At 34.9% G+C, this 12,547-nt stretch overlaps 1 protein-coding gene across 6 annotated transcripts; it reads right to left on the reverse strand.

Annotated features, from left to right (window-relative positions):
- Positions 1-2,591: 2,591 nt before the first annotated feature.
- LOC133865447 (soluble inorganic pyrophosphatase 6, chloroplastic-like) lies at positions 2,592-6,703 on the reverse strand. 6 transcript variants are annotated; one of them, XR_009899735.1, is made up of 7 exons: positions 6,370-6,701; positions 5,900-6,060; positions 5,698-5,798; positions 5,436-5,617; positions 4,865-4,963; positions 3,132-3,299; positions 2,592-3,029 (listed from the first exon to the last, which is right to left on the reverse strand). XR_009899735.1 is itself a non-coding variant. In XM_062301857.1 (6 exons), exons 1-6 carry the CDS (start codon positions 6,634-6,636, stop codon positions 3,207-3,209), a joined length of 903 nt encoding a protein of 300 aa, XP_062157841.1. In that variant the 5' UTR covers positions 6,637-6,701; the 3' UTR covers positions 3,090-3,206. The 6 variants fall into 6 exon arrangements, 5 of the variants coding, with proteins under 5 accessions (XP_062157841.1, XP_062157842.1, XP_062157843.1 ...); XM_062301857.1 differs by lacking the exon at positions 2,592-3,029 and having other exon boundaries at positions 3,090-3,299; XM_062301858.1 differs by lacking the exons at positions 2,592-3,029; positions 3,132-3,299 and adding an exon at positions 3,572-3,646 and having other exon boundaries at positions 6,370-6,702.
- Between the last annotated feature and the right edge of the window lie 5,844 nt (positions 6,704-12,547).

A 12,547-nucleotide genomic window follows, 5' to 3' on the forward strand; every position in this document is an offset into this window, starting at 1 on the left:
AAAAGGGTTTTTAGTATGGTCCGGCCTCTCAAACTAAATTCTTATTTCCATTGCTATCTGTATACACAACTAACCGTAAAATTATATTGTCCTTAACTTAGGGATAAACCCTTGATAATTGAATAAGAAGTTTGGATTTTGTAATTTTGCTCATAATGCTAGCATTGGGAATGTTGGAGTTAATTGAGTTGACTGAAAGAGTGCATAACGTCAAATTTAAAGTATTCAAAATGTTGCCCAACTAACTCCTTAATTGAAAAGTGATTTAAGACGTGCCCAAAATGGTTGTCAATTGCCAAAAAGGATTAGAATAATTCTAAAACTTTCAATGTTGACCTTTGACAATTGTGTTTAATATGGAAAGTTTATTAAATAGAGAAAATAATTTTTGCAAATGTCAGAATTTGCCCATGAATGCCTCCTTTTAAAGCTTAAATACAGTTGCACTGCTATGAAAGGATTAAATAATTTGATGGACCATTTAAAATAGTAATAATAATAATTTGGTGGGACTATATAATTATAGGTGTTGGTCTCAATAGGTTTTTAAAATCAATGTGTCCCAATAACACTACACCATGGGCCATTAATCTGAAAATGGAAGTTGGGCCATTAATCTGAAAATGGAAGTTGAGAAAGTGGACCTGCCGCCGTGATCTTCTTGACATCAATTCCCTACCTTCGAAATATAACTGTCGGTGACAAACTGTTTTTTTTTTTTTTTTTTAATGCTCCGTTTGTTTCGATGTAAAATATTTTTCATTGTAAAATCTGAAATATATTTTTCGGCGTTTAGCTTATACGAAAAAATTACTAACGACGAAAAATCACTGGTGATGAGATTCTGTCATTGGCTGGTAAGATTCCGGCAATTTTTACCAGATTCCGGCGATGAAGGCCAAAATCTGGCCAGTTTCACTGGAATTTGATGACAGTGTCGAACGGTGGCGGATTCCCACAAGCGTGCCTGCAAGAATGAAGAGTATAAATTCAGAAAATGATTTACGACTTTTATAATCGTAATTTATTTTCTAAAAATTAAAAAGATTTTTACAGTCAAACTAAAATTATTTCATTTGACCATCATTTTCGGTTGCACGAAACACCGGAAAATATAGAAAATATATTTTGAAAAATATTTTACGCCCAAACAAACGGAGCATAAGTTGGGCTCCTCTGTCTCACTTTATCAAGCTGATATCTGTCTTTAAAACATATAATTCTCACATACATTTTCAATAGAACATGTACACTCACGTACATTTTACAAAAATGCATGCTCTAAAGACATGTCAGTTTAATGGATTAAATTAAAAAAGTTTATTTGAATCCAATTTAGAGTAAAGCTTTTACCTCCAACACAGTTTAGAATAAAACGTTGTCCGTATTTAGTTCTTCTCGTTCCTTTGTTGTTAATTCATTGGGTAACAATTTAGTTATATGACTATGACAATGAGATTGAGATGCAATTGTATTCAAAGAATACATGCTAATTTAATAGACTGAATTAAAAGAGTTTCTTCGAATCCAATTCTAAAAAGGCAGTTTAGAATAAAACTTTATCCGGGTGTAGTTCTTCTCGTTCCTTCGTTGTCAATACATTGGGTAACAATTTAGTTATATGACAAGGAAAATGAGATGCAACTATATTCAAAGAAAGACATGGCACACCCTTTGCTCTGCTCACTTCACTTTCTCCAAGATGGAAAGGAGCTGAAATTTGTTTGATTTCAAGCTCAATTATCTGTATCTGCATATGATATATAATACATGGCCAATTTCTTTTGATGTAAAGCATTTCATAATTCAATAGAACAGTAACAAAAAAAAAAAAAAAAAAACATAATTATTGTTTCATTTGATGCCAAAGGCAAGGACAACCACGTATCAGTTTTGTGTTTCTGATGAATTAAAAAATAATAAAATTAAAAAAATAAATAAAATTCCCCCATTTGGTACATTCTGTGTTTCAAAAACCATTTTACCTAATTATGCTCTGAAAAATCAGCCCAACGGTTTGAATATTTTCAATTTTACCGAGCTCTTTACACAGGAAAAAAATCCCAGCATTGATTAAAAATTAAAAAAGAAGAAGAAAGAAAAGCATGTGGACAACGTGAAGAATTAGAATAAATCTTTATGTATTGTGGAGTTGTACATGCTCATCAAGTAGAGGGGAATACATTGAAAACCTTATCTAAGGTAACAGATGTGATCAATCCTTTTGAGTTTCTCAATACAAGAAGGAAGGGAGCTTTTCTAACATGGATTTGCTAGCATGTACAGCTATGGCCGGCAATTTTTAACACAATCCATTAAACTCAACACGAATCTAACACAAAATTAGTGAGTTAGAGTTAAAAAGTTTGATCTGTTTAATTAAATGAGTCAAGTCAGAGTTAACCTATATAGTCTTATAAACATGCTTCGACACTATTCGAATTCGACACGCGACATTTCAGGCTGATATTTTTTGACATAACCCACAAACCCAGCACGAACCTAACACGAAATTAGCGAATTAGAGTTTAGGAGTTTAACTTGTTTAATTAAATAGATCAGGTCAGAGTTGACTTATATAGTCTTATGTTCATACCTCAACAAACGAACACGAATTACCACCCTGTTTTGATAAACATGCAGGTTGCTCACTCCAGAGAAGAGAAGAGAAACTTGAGCCAGCTGCCTAAGGAGGAAGGAGTTCGGTCTATGAAGCAGTCTTCTTTCAAATAGGTGCAGGGAGCCGTACATGACCCCCAGAAAATAGACCTAGTAAAAGTCTTCGCATAGATTGACCACCCTCAGGAATTTCTTAAACCGTCTCTAACGGTGCAAGGATAGAACTTGTGTAGAATTCCAGAGACTGCTGCTGAAATTCAGGGGCAACTGTTCTGGAAGGCCCAAAGGAATTTGAGATGGCAACTATAAAAAGTCTAATCACCAAGACATCATAGTTTGTACCACAAAACAATTCCAATAATTTCAAATGCCATTCAATATCCAATGTTCCAGAACATGTCAGATACAAGCTGCTCAGAGAGAGAGAGAGAGAGAGAGAGAGAGAGCAGGTAATGAGTAAAACATAAAAGTGATTATTCAACGTAAAAATCAAGTGGGAACTCTTTGCTCACTAGAAGAAACAAGAAAAATCTTGTGATGTGTCAATTAGCAGCAGCAGCATAATCAGCCAACTGTGTTGATTAAATTTACACAAGTGAAAGATTGTCAGCAGGGGTAGATCTCTTGATTAGCTTAGCCCAAGACTCATTTGTCTCATTGATGACCTTTAAAGCATAATCCTGATTGTCATAGAATATATTAACTGTAAGACTCAAACACTGGAAAGAAGCAACTTCTTTATGTTACACAACAATATCAGAAACCAAATTAAGGCTATGAGACTTCAGTTTGTGATTAGCTAAAACTAAACGAAAAGTATTATGTTAAAAAGGCATGCAGATATGCCAGATACCAGTTACGATAAATGCAATTATTTGGTTTGAAATCCCTGAATGCTATCTTTTCAGTAGTGGCATTTAAGCAAGAAATCGCTCAGCTAACAAAATGATTATACCCTCACCTTTGGTCATAAGTCTGGGTTCATGTGGGTTTGGTTAAAATTTACCATCTGTGGCCAAGTCCAATCCTAATTAAAAAAAAAATGCTAAGAGATAACCTTGCTAAACTTGGGGGGCAAGGCAAGCATTATAACAGCAAAAATTAAATAAATAAATTAAAAAAAAAAGGCAAGAGAATTACTGGAACAGAAGAGAGCATATGAGAAGAGACCAAAGACAAGGCCATTAAATTGTTAGAATATAAATTAAATGATTAAATTCATCTCTTCTTAGTAGCTTAAGCTTTTGGGATAAGTGGATATTTAACTTGGTATCAGAGTAAAAATCATGAATTCGAACCTTATCTCCGTCATTCACCTTCCATTTCAATTAAATATTTCATGTATTGAGTCTCACCTATTAAAGGAGAGTTTGAAACCATACGTGAGGGGAAATATTAGAATATAAATTAAATAATTAAATTCATCTCTTTCTATCCCAGTGATCTTATGCTTATTGATATCGCTTATCCATGTTTTTTTTTTTTTTTTTTTGATAAGTAAGTAAGTTTATTAAAAAGCGTAAGGCGCCCCTAAGTACACCGGGGGTATACACGAGAAGCCAAAGCCAGCACAAAAAAAGAAAAAAAACCCCAAGAGGACCAAGCCCGAAACCCACCAAAAACCCCAAAAGGAAAACCCTAGAACCCGAAAAAAAACCCAAAACAACCCACAAAAGAAACCTAGAGACAACCCAAAAGCCCTCTAAAGAACACTACCCTACAACCTGAGGCCCTTTCCTTTCCTGCGCCTAGAGGAGTCTGAAGTACCACCATAGTTAACGGAACTTTGCAAATTCAGCAACTCCCTCTTTCCCTTCGATTTCTGGCGCACTATCATCTTCTCACGCAAAAATTCCTCTTCCATGGCATCCCGAATAGCCAAAGCCTCCTCATCAAAATCACCATCCATATCCCAATCCAAGGGCAAACCATCCCAAAAATCATTGTCGTCCTCCCAAACCACAACCTCCCCGTTATGATCAAATCCAACCGGCCAATTACGAGATTGGCAGCCTCTCGAAGGGGAGGAATCGTTCATCCATGTTTAACTACTAAGCAGAGAAAATCCATTGTGCACTTAGGTAAGATAAAACAACATGTGAGATTTTTCTTTTCTTTTTTTGGGCCCTGTTACTCACAAAGTATAACTTCCCCCATCAAGAGGAAAAGTAAATTAATAAAGGTACGAAAAAGACCATTTTTTTATAGCAAGTATTTTTGCAGTTGAAAAAGAGGCACAATCTACCTTGTTTGCTGCCTTGTTGCCAAGACCAAATCTGCTAGCAGGTTTTCCATCTGGGATTTTGTAATCTCTAAACCAATCCCTGATTGCAATGAGAGTACCCTGAAAAAATTGCCAATTCAGGCCCAAGTGTCAACTGTGGACTGCAAAAAGACAAGGTAGGCTCACTGTTTATTAGACACCAAATTGAAGTAATGAAAAACATAAAAGCTTGTAATATAAGTGTAGCTAACCTAAAAGCTCATCTATTTATCAAATGAAACAAGCTGTACTTGTTATCTTGAATGCAAAACAACTGTACACAGGGGAAAAAATAAATAAAAATGGAAAAAACCTGTTCCATACACAATTGAGTACTTCGCCAGTGCAATGCTGTTGCAATCATGGTATAAATTGAGTTGTAGAGCAATCGGCAATTCTTTTTTCTAAACTATTCACATAAAATGCTTAAGAAAAAAATGTAACATAGTTGTGGCTTTTGTTGGTTAACAAATTTCCCAGGAGAATTTAGTATCAAGAATTACGCATATGTCAATGCGATGGTCAGATGCAAAATTAAGATAACAAGATTTACCGGAAAATGTTTCTCGACATCATCAACATCATTCACAAGGGAAGCTCTTGGGTCATCCAATGAAATCGCAACTATTTTCCAATCAAGCTCCCCCTCATCAATCATAGCTAAAGCAGCTAGTGGCTTGACCTTAAGGATTTGACCAATTTGTGCCTGCCTCTCTCCAATCTCGACAACATCAACTGAAAATACGCATTGAAAGAGTTACAATCAGTTTGATAGGTTTTTAAGTCATATAAAAACCAAAGCAATTGCAAAATACCTGGATCATTATCTCCTAATGCTCCATCAACTTCAGAGTTTGCAAATGACGGGTCTTCCCAAGTCTGAGGAAGCAGTCCGTAGTTCCAATTTATGTTGTAGCTGAAGCAAGAATGATGAAACTGAGACAATTCGGGCTATTTAGGTTGCTCAGATATGGACATAAATGGAAGTAAGTACAGAAGCCATTGATTAAAACTTACGGATGGTAACGAAGTTTTCCCTTCTTCGTGTCCTGCTTTATAGGAGTGTATGGCTCATCAGTAGCAACCTCCATTTTTGCGCATGTATCTTTAGGTATCTCAACGATAAAATTAAAAATCCCATTGCCCAAGCGCAACGGTATATCGTGCCAAGGAGATAACTGTACAATGAATGAACACTACTCTATCAAAAATCTCAAATGTCTAAAAACACTAATGATTGTCTTAGCAAGAACTACGCATATCTTAATCCAAACTAATTTGAATTCCAAACTCGAAATTATTCACAAAAAAAAAAAAAAAAAAAAAAAAAAATTAATTTAAAACACACCCACAAAAAATTAACGAATACCCAATAAAATATGGATTTTTCCAGGAACAAAGCATTTGAAATCAAAATCATTTGATCCAAGACAACCACGGAAATGAAATGGGAATATTATAAATACCAAAAAGAAAAAGAAACAGACCTTTTTGCCGGAGTGATTGACAAGAAAGACGCGGTAATCCAGGGTTTCGGGCTGGCCTTCCTCTTTGATCAGAACCTCCTCCGGATTGTAGACAGCTCGGCAAGTGAAGCGCCTCCTGGGCCATCCCTTGAGATTAGGATTCAGACGAAGAGCTCTGCTTGTGCTTGTGCTTGTGACGGAGAATGGTCTGAGGAGAAAGAAATACGGCGTCGTTAGACGGCCATGGTTTCCTGCTGCAACCACCACTCTCGCAGCCATAGCAGCCATCCGTGCCTGTGACCTAACTTTTCTTTACAACCAATAGCCGTTGGTGTCGACGACAGTCGCGCATAAAGAGAACCTTAAGCAAACGGCGCCGTTCTTAGAGTAGATATAAGGCCTAAAGAATATTGAAGTTAAAAAGTTCCCGCCGAATACATGGCTGAAGATGAATATGGGCTTTGAAACTTGAGAACTGCAGCCCAACTTTGTTCCAAGCCCAATCCGCATCGACAGTCTGCAACATTACTTAATTTACTCATTAAATGTGACAATTTTTGGGTTATCATAATCTTTCTAACATTCTTGATAGGATTTATAATTCAAGAGTAATGCTACACATCATCCCCTTGTCTTCCTTTTATCCTCCCAAAATTGATGTGACTCTTAAAATCACCATTGGATCAAAACCCAATAGTCATATATCAAAAATTCAATGGTGATTTTAAGAGCCACATTAATTTTGAGGGGACAAAAGGAGGACAAATGGATGATGTGTAGCATTACTCATAATTCAGACAATACCAACAACATAACATCACACTAACTACGTTCCTTTTCGGTTGCTTAATCCTTATTAGGAATATTATTTTGAATGTGCACTAATATCTGTTAAGTTTATTAAATAGTTGTTTGTCTAAACGTGCTCAAGCTTAGTCACTTTGCATCCAAATTAAATATTTAATCTTATGCTTTCTATTGTATTTAATCTATCGTATTCTCATATTTATAATGTTTATTTCTTTGCATTTATTTAAATCTCAATTATTACTTTTACATTACATAATCAAGATTTTACCATATCAATATTTAGAGTCCGTTTAGATTTACGATTTCAAAAAGTGTGATTTAAAATCACGATTTTAAAATGTGCGATTTTTAAAAAAATGATTTTTAAAAACGCAGTTAAGCATTTGGCAAAATCGCAGTTTAACATTTAAAATTGCAAATTAGCATTTAAAATTCTGCGTTTTAAAAAAAGCACAATTTTACCTGCAATCTGAAAAAGTAAATTTTCTGCGTTTTAAAATCTCAATTTTTAAAAACGTATTTCCCAAACGATATATGTTCTGTGATTTGGTTTAAAATCGCACTTATTGTCTACGAAATTGCAATCTCAAACGTACCCTTAGAGTATTTTTGTTTACTATAATCCATTTAGTGGCATGTTTATGCTTTCTTAGGTTTATTTTTTAAGATATTGCCAAAAAAAACCAATTAATTTGGGATGTGAATTAAGGGCATGTTTGGGTGTGCGATTTTTTTGTATTATATTTTACTATTCTTTACTATATTCAAAATTGCGAATACCGAGAAAAATTATTATTATTTTTTAAATTATATTTCAATGGTTTAAAAAACCTGAGACAAATTAAAATTGAAAAAAATTGGATAATACTTGAATAGAATTCAAATTTAGAAAAACAGCCCAAACATGTATTTCAAAATTAATAAAAATATAATAAAAATAAATATGTTACCCAAACATGCCCTAAATATACACTTTGATTTTTGTTAATTTAAAATATTACGTCCGTATTTGACATGTAGATAAATAACACATCTAACTTTAACATATGTATTTGACGTTAATTAAGATCTAATCATCCAAGATTAATAGGCCAGGAAAAGAACTCTTCAAAAAAAAAAAAAAAAAAAAAATCTAATCATATATCCATCTTTTTTCTTTTAGTATTTATTTTGACAAAGGCGTTATGGCGTCGATCGATCATGGATTCAGATATTCCACCGTTGGAATTGATGGAAATCCACCGAAGTTTCCACCAAAAAAGGGTCCGGCCAGTTACGACAACTCAGGTACGTACGGGCCAATTTTGCTCCAAAACATGGCGGAATCATGCTTGCATTGCCGAAGCCCAATAACCTTTGAGCCAAGAACATGCATGTATGACGCTTTTAGTTTTAGTCCACGGTAGATGAGACGTGAAGAAATTAAAGAAAGGACATGCACTTGATCGAACAGTTGAACTTTGACTAATTGATAATCATAGTGAACAGAAAAATTACTGATTAACACAAGTAGTACTGTTAATTAAAGTGATTAAGCTTTCTCAAAGATCGACTAGCTTCCGCAAATGAAAAAAAAATTATTTAACGGTTACGTATACGTACAATATTTATGTGCCACGTTAAAATAAGTACAACACATTGAGAGGTACGTGGGTGTTAGATAAAATAAAAGTAAGGGGAAATTAAATAGGGTTTAATTAATAGTATTATTAAATGAGAAAACGTAAGGGAGATTATTATATAATCATGTGATCGATCAGTAGAACTAAATGTTGTGGTGGAATATATATATATATATATATATATAGACTCTTGAAAGAAAATTCACATTCGTCTAGGTTAATTTCGATCTAGATAAGGGAAAAATTATAATTAAATCTATTGATCTTCTTTTATTGACAGTATTAAGCATGAGATGGTTTATTTTTGTTCTGTTAATTAAGGTTGTTCATGTACCTAGCTAGCTAGTATCCTTGATGTTGTACTTAGGGAACAAGTGTGTCCCTAGATCCTTTTGGATCAATTTTTTCTCACTTAATTAATCCTCGATGAATGAAGCATGCTGAATTTTGTTCCAAAAAAGTTTAATTTTTAATTATATTCTTAAAATTAGTAAGTTTAAGGAAGTTTTTTGATTTGGTACGTTCCTCAAAAAATTCTTTAGTATAAGAAAGTATATATGAATCTTAGATCATGAATTGGATAGGAGTTTGATTATTGACCCACTTGATAAGCTAAGTTTTTAGCTAGGATATATAAATGATAATTTGTTATATAGTATTCAAGCAAAGTGGTTTTTTAAATTTAAACGTATTATATCTTTATCCATATTATATATACTTCTCGAGTACGTACCAGCTTTTAAATTTTTTATTTTTATTTTCAATAAAAATTGATAAACGCCGTCACGTTAACCTAGTGAAACAATGGTGAGATAAAAATCTACTCCTAAATTTAAACATATAGGTACATTAATTAATATATGCAATTAATATGTATAGTAAATAGTAGCTAGCTCTATACATGAAAAGAATTAATAATAATTTTATTGCACAAAATATCATCTTAATTGGCTTCTAAGGCACGAACTTGGACTAGCTTGTTAGAGGAATGCTCTTAATTGGACCAAACGTTGGTTAAGACATTACTTGAAAGAAACAAAAAGGTGATTTTGAAGCATGTTTGAGAGAGTGATAAATGATAATGGAGTACTGTACTCATATTGTCGTTGAAACGGAACCAGTACTGCCAATGGGCATGCTTCCGTGTATCAAATTGCTAGGACGACGACTGGTCTTGCTGATCATCAAGGCCCAAATTAATCCGTGTCGTTTTGTGCTTTTTGTTAGCGTTTTTGAACATCTGACCGGCTTCCTCAGGTGTCATCATTATCAAGCTGCTGAATGGCGCGCTGATGCGAAACCCCACCCAGAAAAAGATATGTTATCTATCTGCTCATCTTCTATTCCCTATCTTTTGCTACCTTCCAAAACTCCATCGTCTCTTCATGGCTTCTTGGACTTCCTTTTCCAATCTCTCTCTCTCTCTCTCTCTCTCTCCGAGATATAATTAGTTGGTTGTTGAATTAAGTATTCAGGAATAGAAAAGAAGACCGACTAAGCCAGAAAGTCAAATGGAAAATGGTCAAACACTAGTATATATATCATATCATATATGCACGCAACACAAAACAAAACAAAACAAAATATTGTCAAACCCCACAAAAGCATTGAGGCCTTCTTTTTTATCATCACTTCAAAGCAAGCAAAATTATTCAAGCATGATTATATATAACTTATAGTTTTGATCATCATCTCTCCACGTGTTCTTCAATTTATCTCTGCTTTTCGGCCAATACTAGTGGCAAAAAAATGTGCCCCTAGCTGCCCCATTCTTTGCTGTCTAGCTCACAGCTCATTTACTACTTACTCCCTTTTAAGCTATTTTATTAGGGTTAACGTTAGAGAGAGAGAGAGAGAGAGAGAGAGTACACACCCCCTGCCCTAGAAATGACAATTTGTTGGTTCCCCATAATTGGTACCAATTATACTCCCACTGAGGACAAACTGTAATGAAGCCCTAGAACGTGTTGGGGAGGGGGGGCCTGAGTGGATGTACCAGGGGAAAAAAATGGTCCAACATTGCTTCCATGCAGCAACTAAGGGGACCCTTTAGAATGCCATTACGGCACTACTGTCTTTCATGTGTGGGAGACGACCATCTAATGCCCACAAGATTGGCATCTTTGAATGGTGTACGTGATCGATCCATTTTTGAATTAAGACTACTTCTTTCAGTCAGCACGGCATGCTAGCTAAGCCACTGTCACACACGCATCAAAAACTCTTTTTACTTTTCAACTATAGGACCCTACCATCTAGCTCTATCCCTTTGATTGTGATCCTATTCCAATACTAAAAATAAAGTTCTACAGCCGAGTTTGGCAGACGAAAGAATCAGTATATAGGGTCGGTAATCGATCCCCTTGGAGAGTGATCGACAAAGGAGCCATATATATATATATATATATATATATATATATATATATAAGACCCCACTATTAGGATGGTTAATTTTTGACATAACTTGCAAACTGGACATAAAATTAAAGGGTTAGGATTAAGAAGTGTTTGACTTCGTTTAATTAAATATATGGGTCGAGTTAAGGTTGACTTATATAGTCTTGTACTCATGTTTTGATACGGCCTGAACCCATAATGGTAGACAGTTTTTGACATGACTTACGAATCCGACATGAACCCAATACAAAATTTAAGCTAGGGTTAGATTTGAAGAGTTTGACAAGTTTAATTAAATATACATGTTAGGTTAGTATTGATCTAGATATATAGTCTTATACTCCATCTCATGTTTTGAGACGATCCAAAAGCGAATTACCACCCCTATTCACTATTATTTTATCAAGCTAGCTAGGCAATTAAAGCCTTGGAATTAATTAATAAGTGTGGCTTTCGGCGAAGTGGTGGGAATAAAAATATCTGTTGGGGTTGTTGACACAGACACAGGTTTCTGTTTGCCTAGAGAAGAAGGTCATGGTCCTCAACAGTACTTGTTATGGTAAAAGCATGCTAGTGGCCACTCTCCACAGCCTCCATCACTCACTAGGAAGGAGATAAGGGCCACTCAATGGCGCGCACACACAAAGGGGGGGGGGGGGGGGGGGGGGGGGGGGTGGTTTATGAAGTGACAGTTGCGGGGGGGAAAAGAGCATATATGCAATTGCCAGATTTAGGCCTGCTTTCTATCTGGCTGGAGTTTTAAGCAAATTTCTTTAAAGAAAAATCCCTATCCTATTCAACAGAAAGACAACATGTTCATGTTAAAGGAATTTTGTTTTAACTTTTAATTATAAACCCTTTGTTTAATTATCTTTCTTTATTAATTTATGGTTTCTTTTTGCTGTTGAATATTTCTTTGGTGCATATACAAATTAACCCTACCCACTCTATCCACCAATGGGGCGGTTTGATTGTTGTGTTTGTTTGGTTTTTTCTAATCCATGGAAATTATGCCGTCTGTGGGCCGGAGGACTACTAAATTAAGGGAAGTGGATTTAGATGCCAGGACACGTGTCACCTTGCCGACGGCCACTTGCTGAATAAGAGAGGTTTAGAAATTAATATGTGTTCCAATCGATGTGACACGTGGCAAGCATTTATTCGATTCGGAGTTTTAAAAAAAAAAATGATGTGCTGGGGGGACACTGATGGGTTCCCGACTTATATATCCCACGATAGGAACCACTGGGAAGAGATTCCCCTTCTGAGAAAGATATATATATATATATATATATAACCATTTTTTTTCTTTGCTTTTCGGGTTTAATTTATGTCATCAGAAAGCAAATGTTTGTTTATTGTGGACTTCA

The sequence above is a fragment of the Alnus glutinosa genome, chromosome 4 (assembly GCF_958979055.1).
Source record: "Alnus glutinosa chromosome 4, dhAlnGlut1.1, whole genome shotgun sequence".
In the NCBI taxonomy this organism is placed as follows: Eukaryota; Viridiplantae; Streptophyta; class Magnoliopsida; order Fagales; family Betulaceae; genus Alnus; species Alnus glutinosa.

Coding starts and splice junctions, on each gene's coding strand:
- LOC133865447 (XM_062301856.1), bottom strand. CDS start 6,636: ATGGCTGCTATGGCTGCGAGAGTGGTGGTTGCAGCAGGAAACCATGGC. Junction 6,061..6,369: donor TCAATCACTCCGGCAAAAAG/GTCTGTTTCTTT, acceptor TTCATTGTACAG/TTATCTCCTTGGCACGATAT. Junction 4,767..4,864: donor GCAACAAGGCAGCAAACAAG/GTAGATTGTGCC, acceptor TGATGGGGGAAG/TTATACTTTGTGAGTAACAG.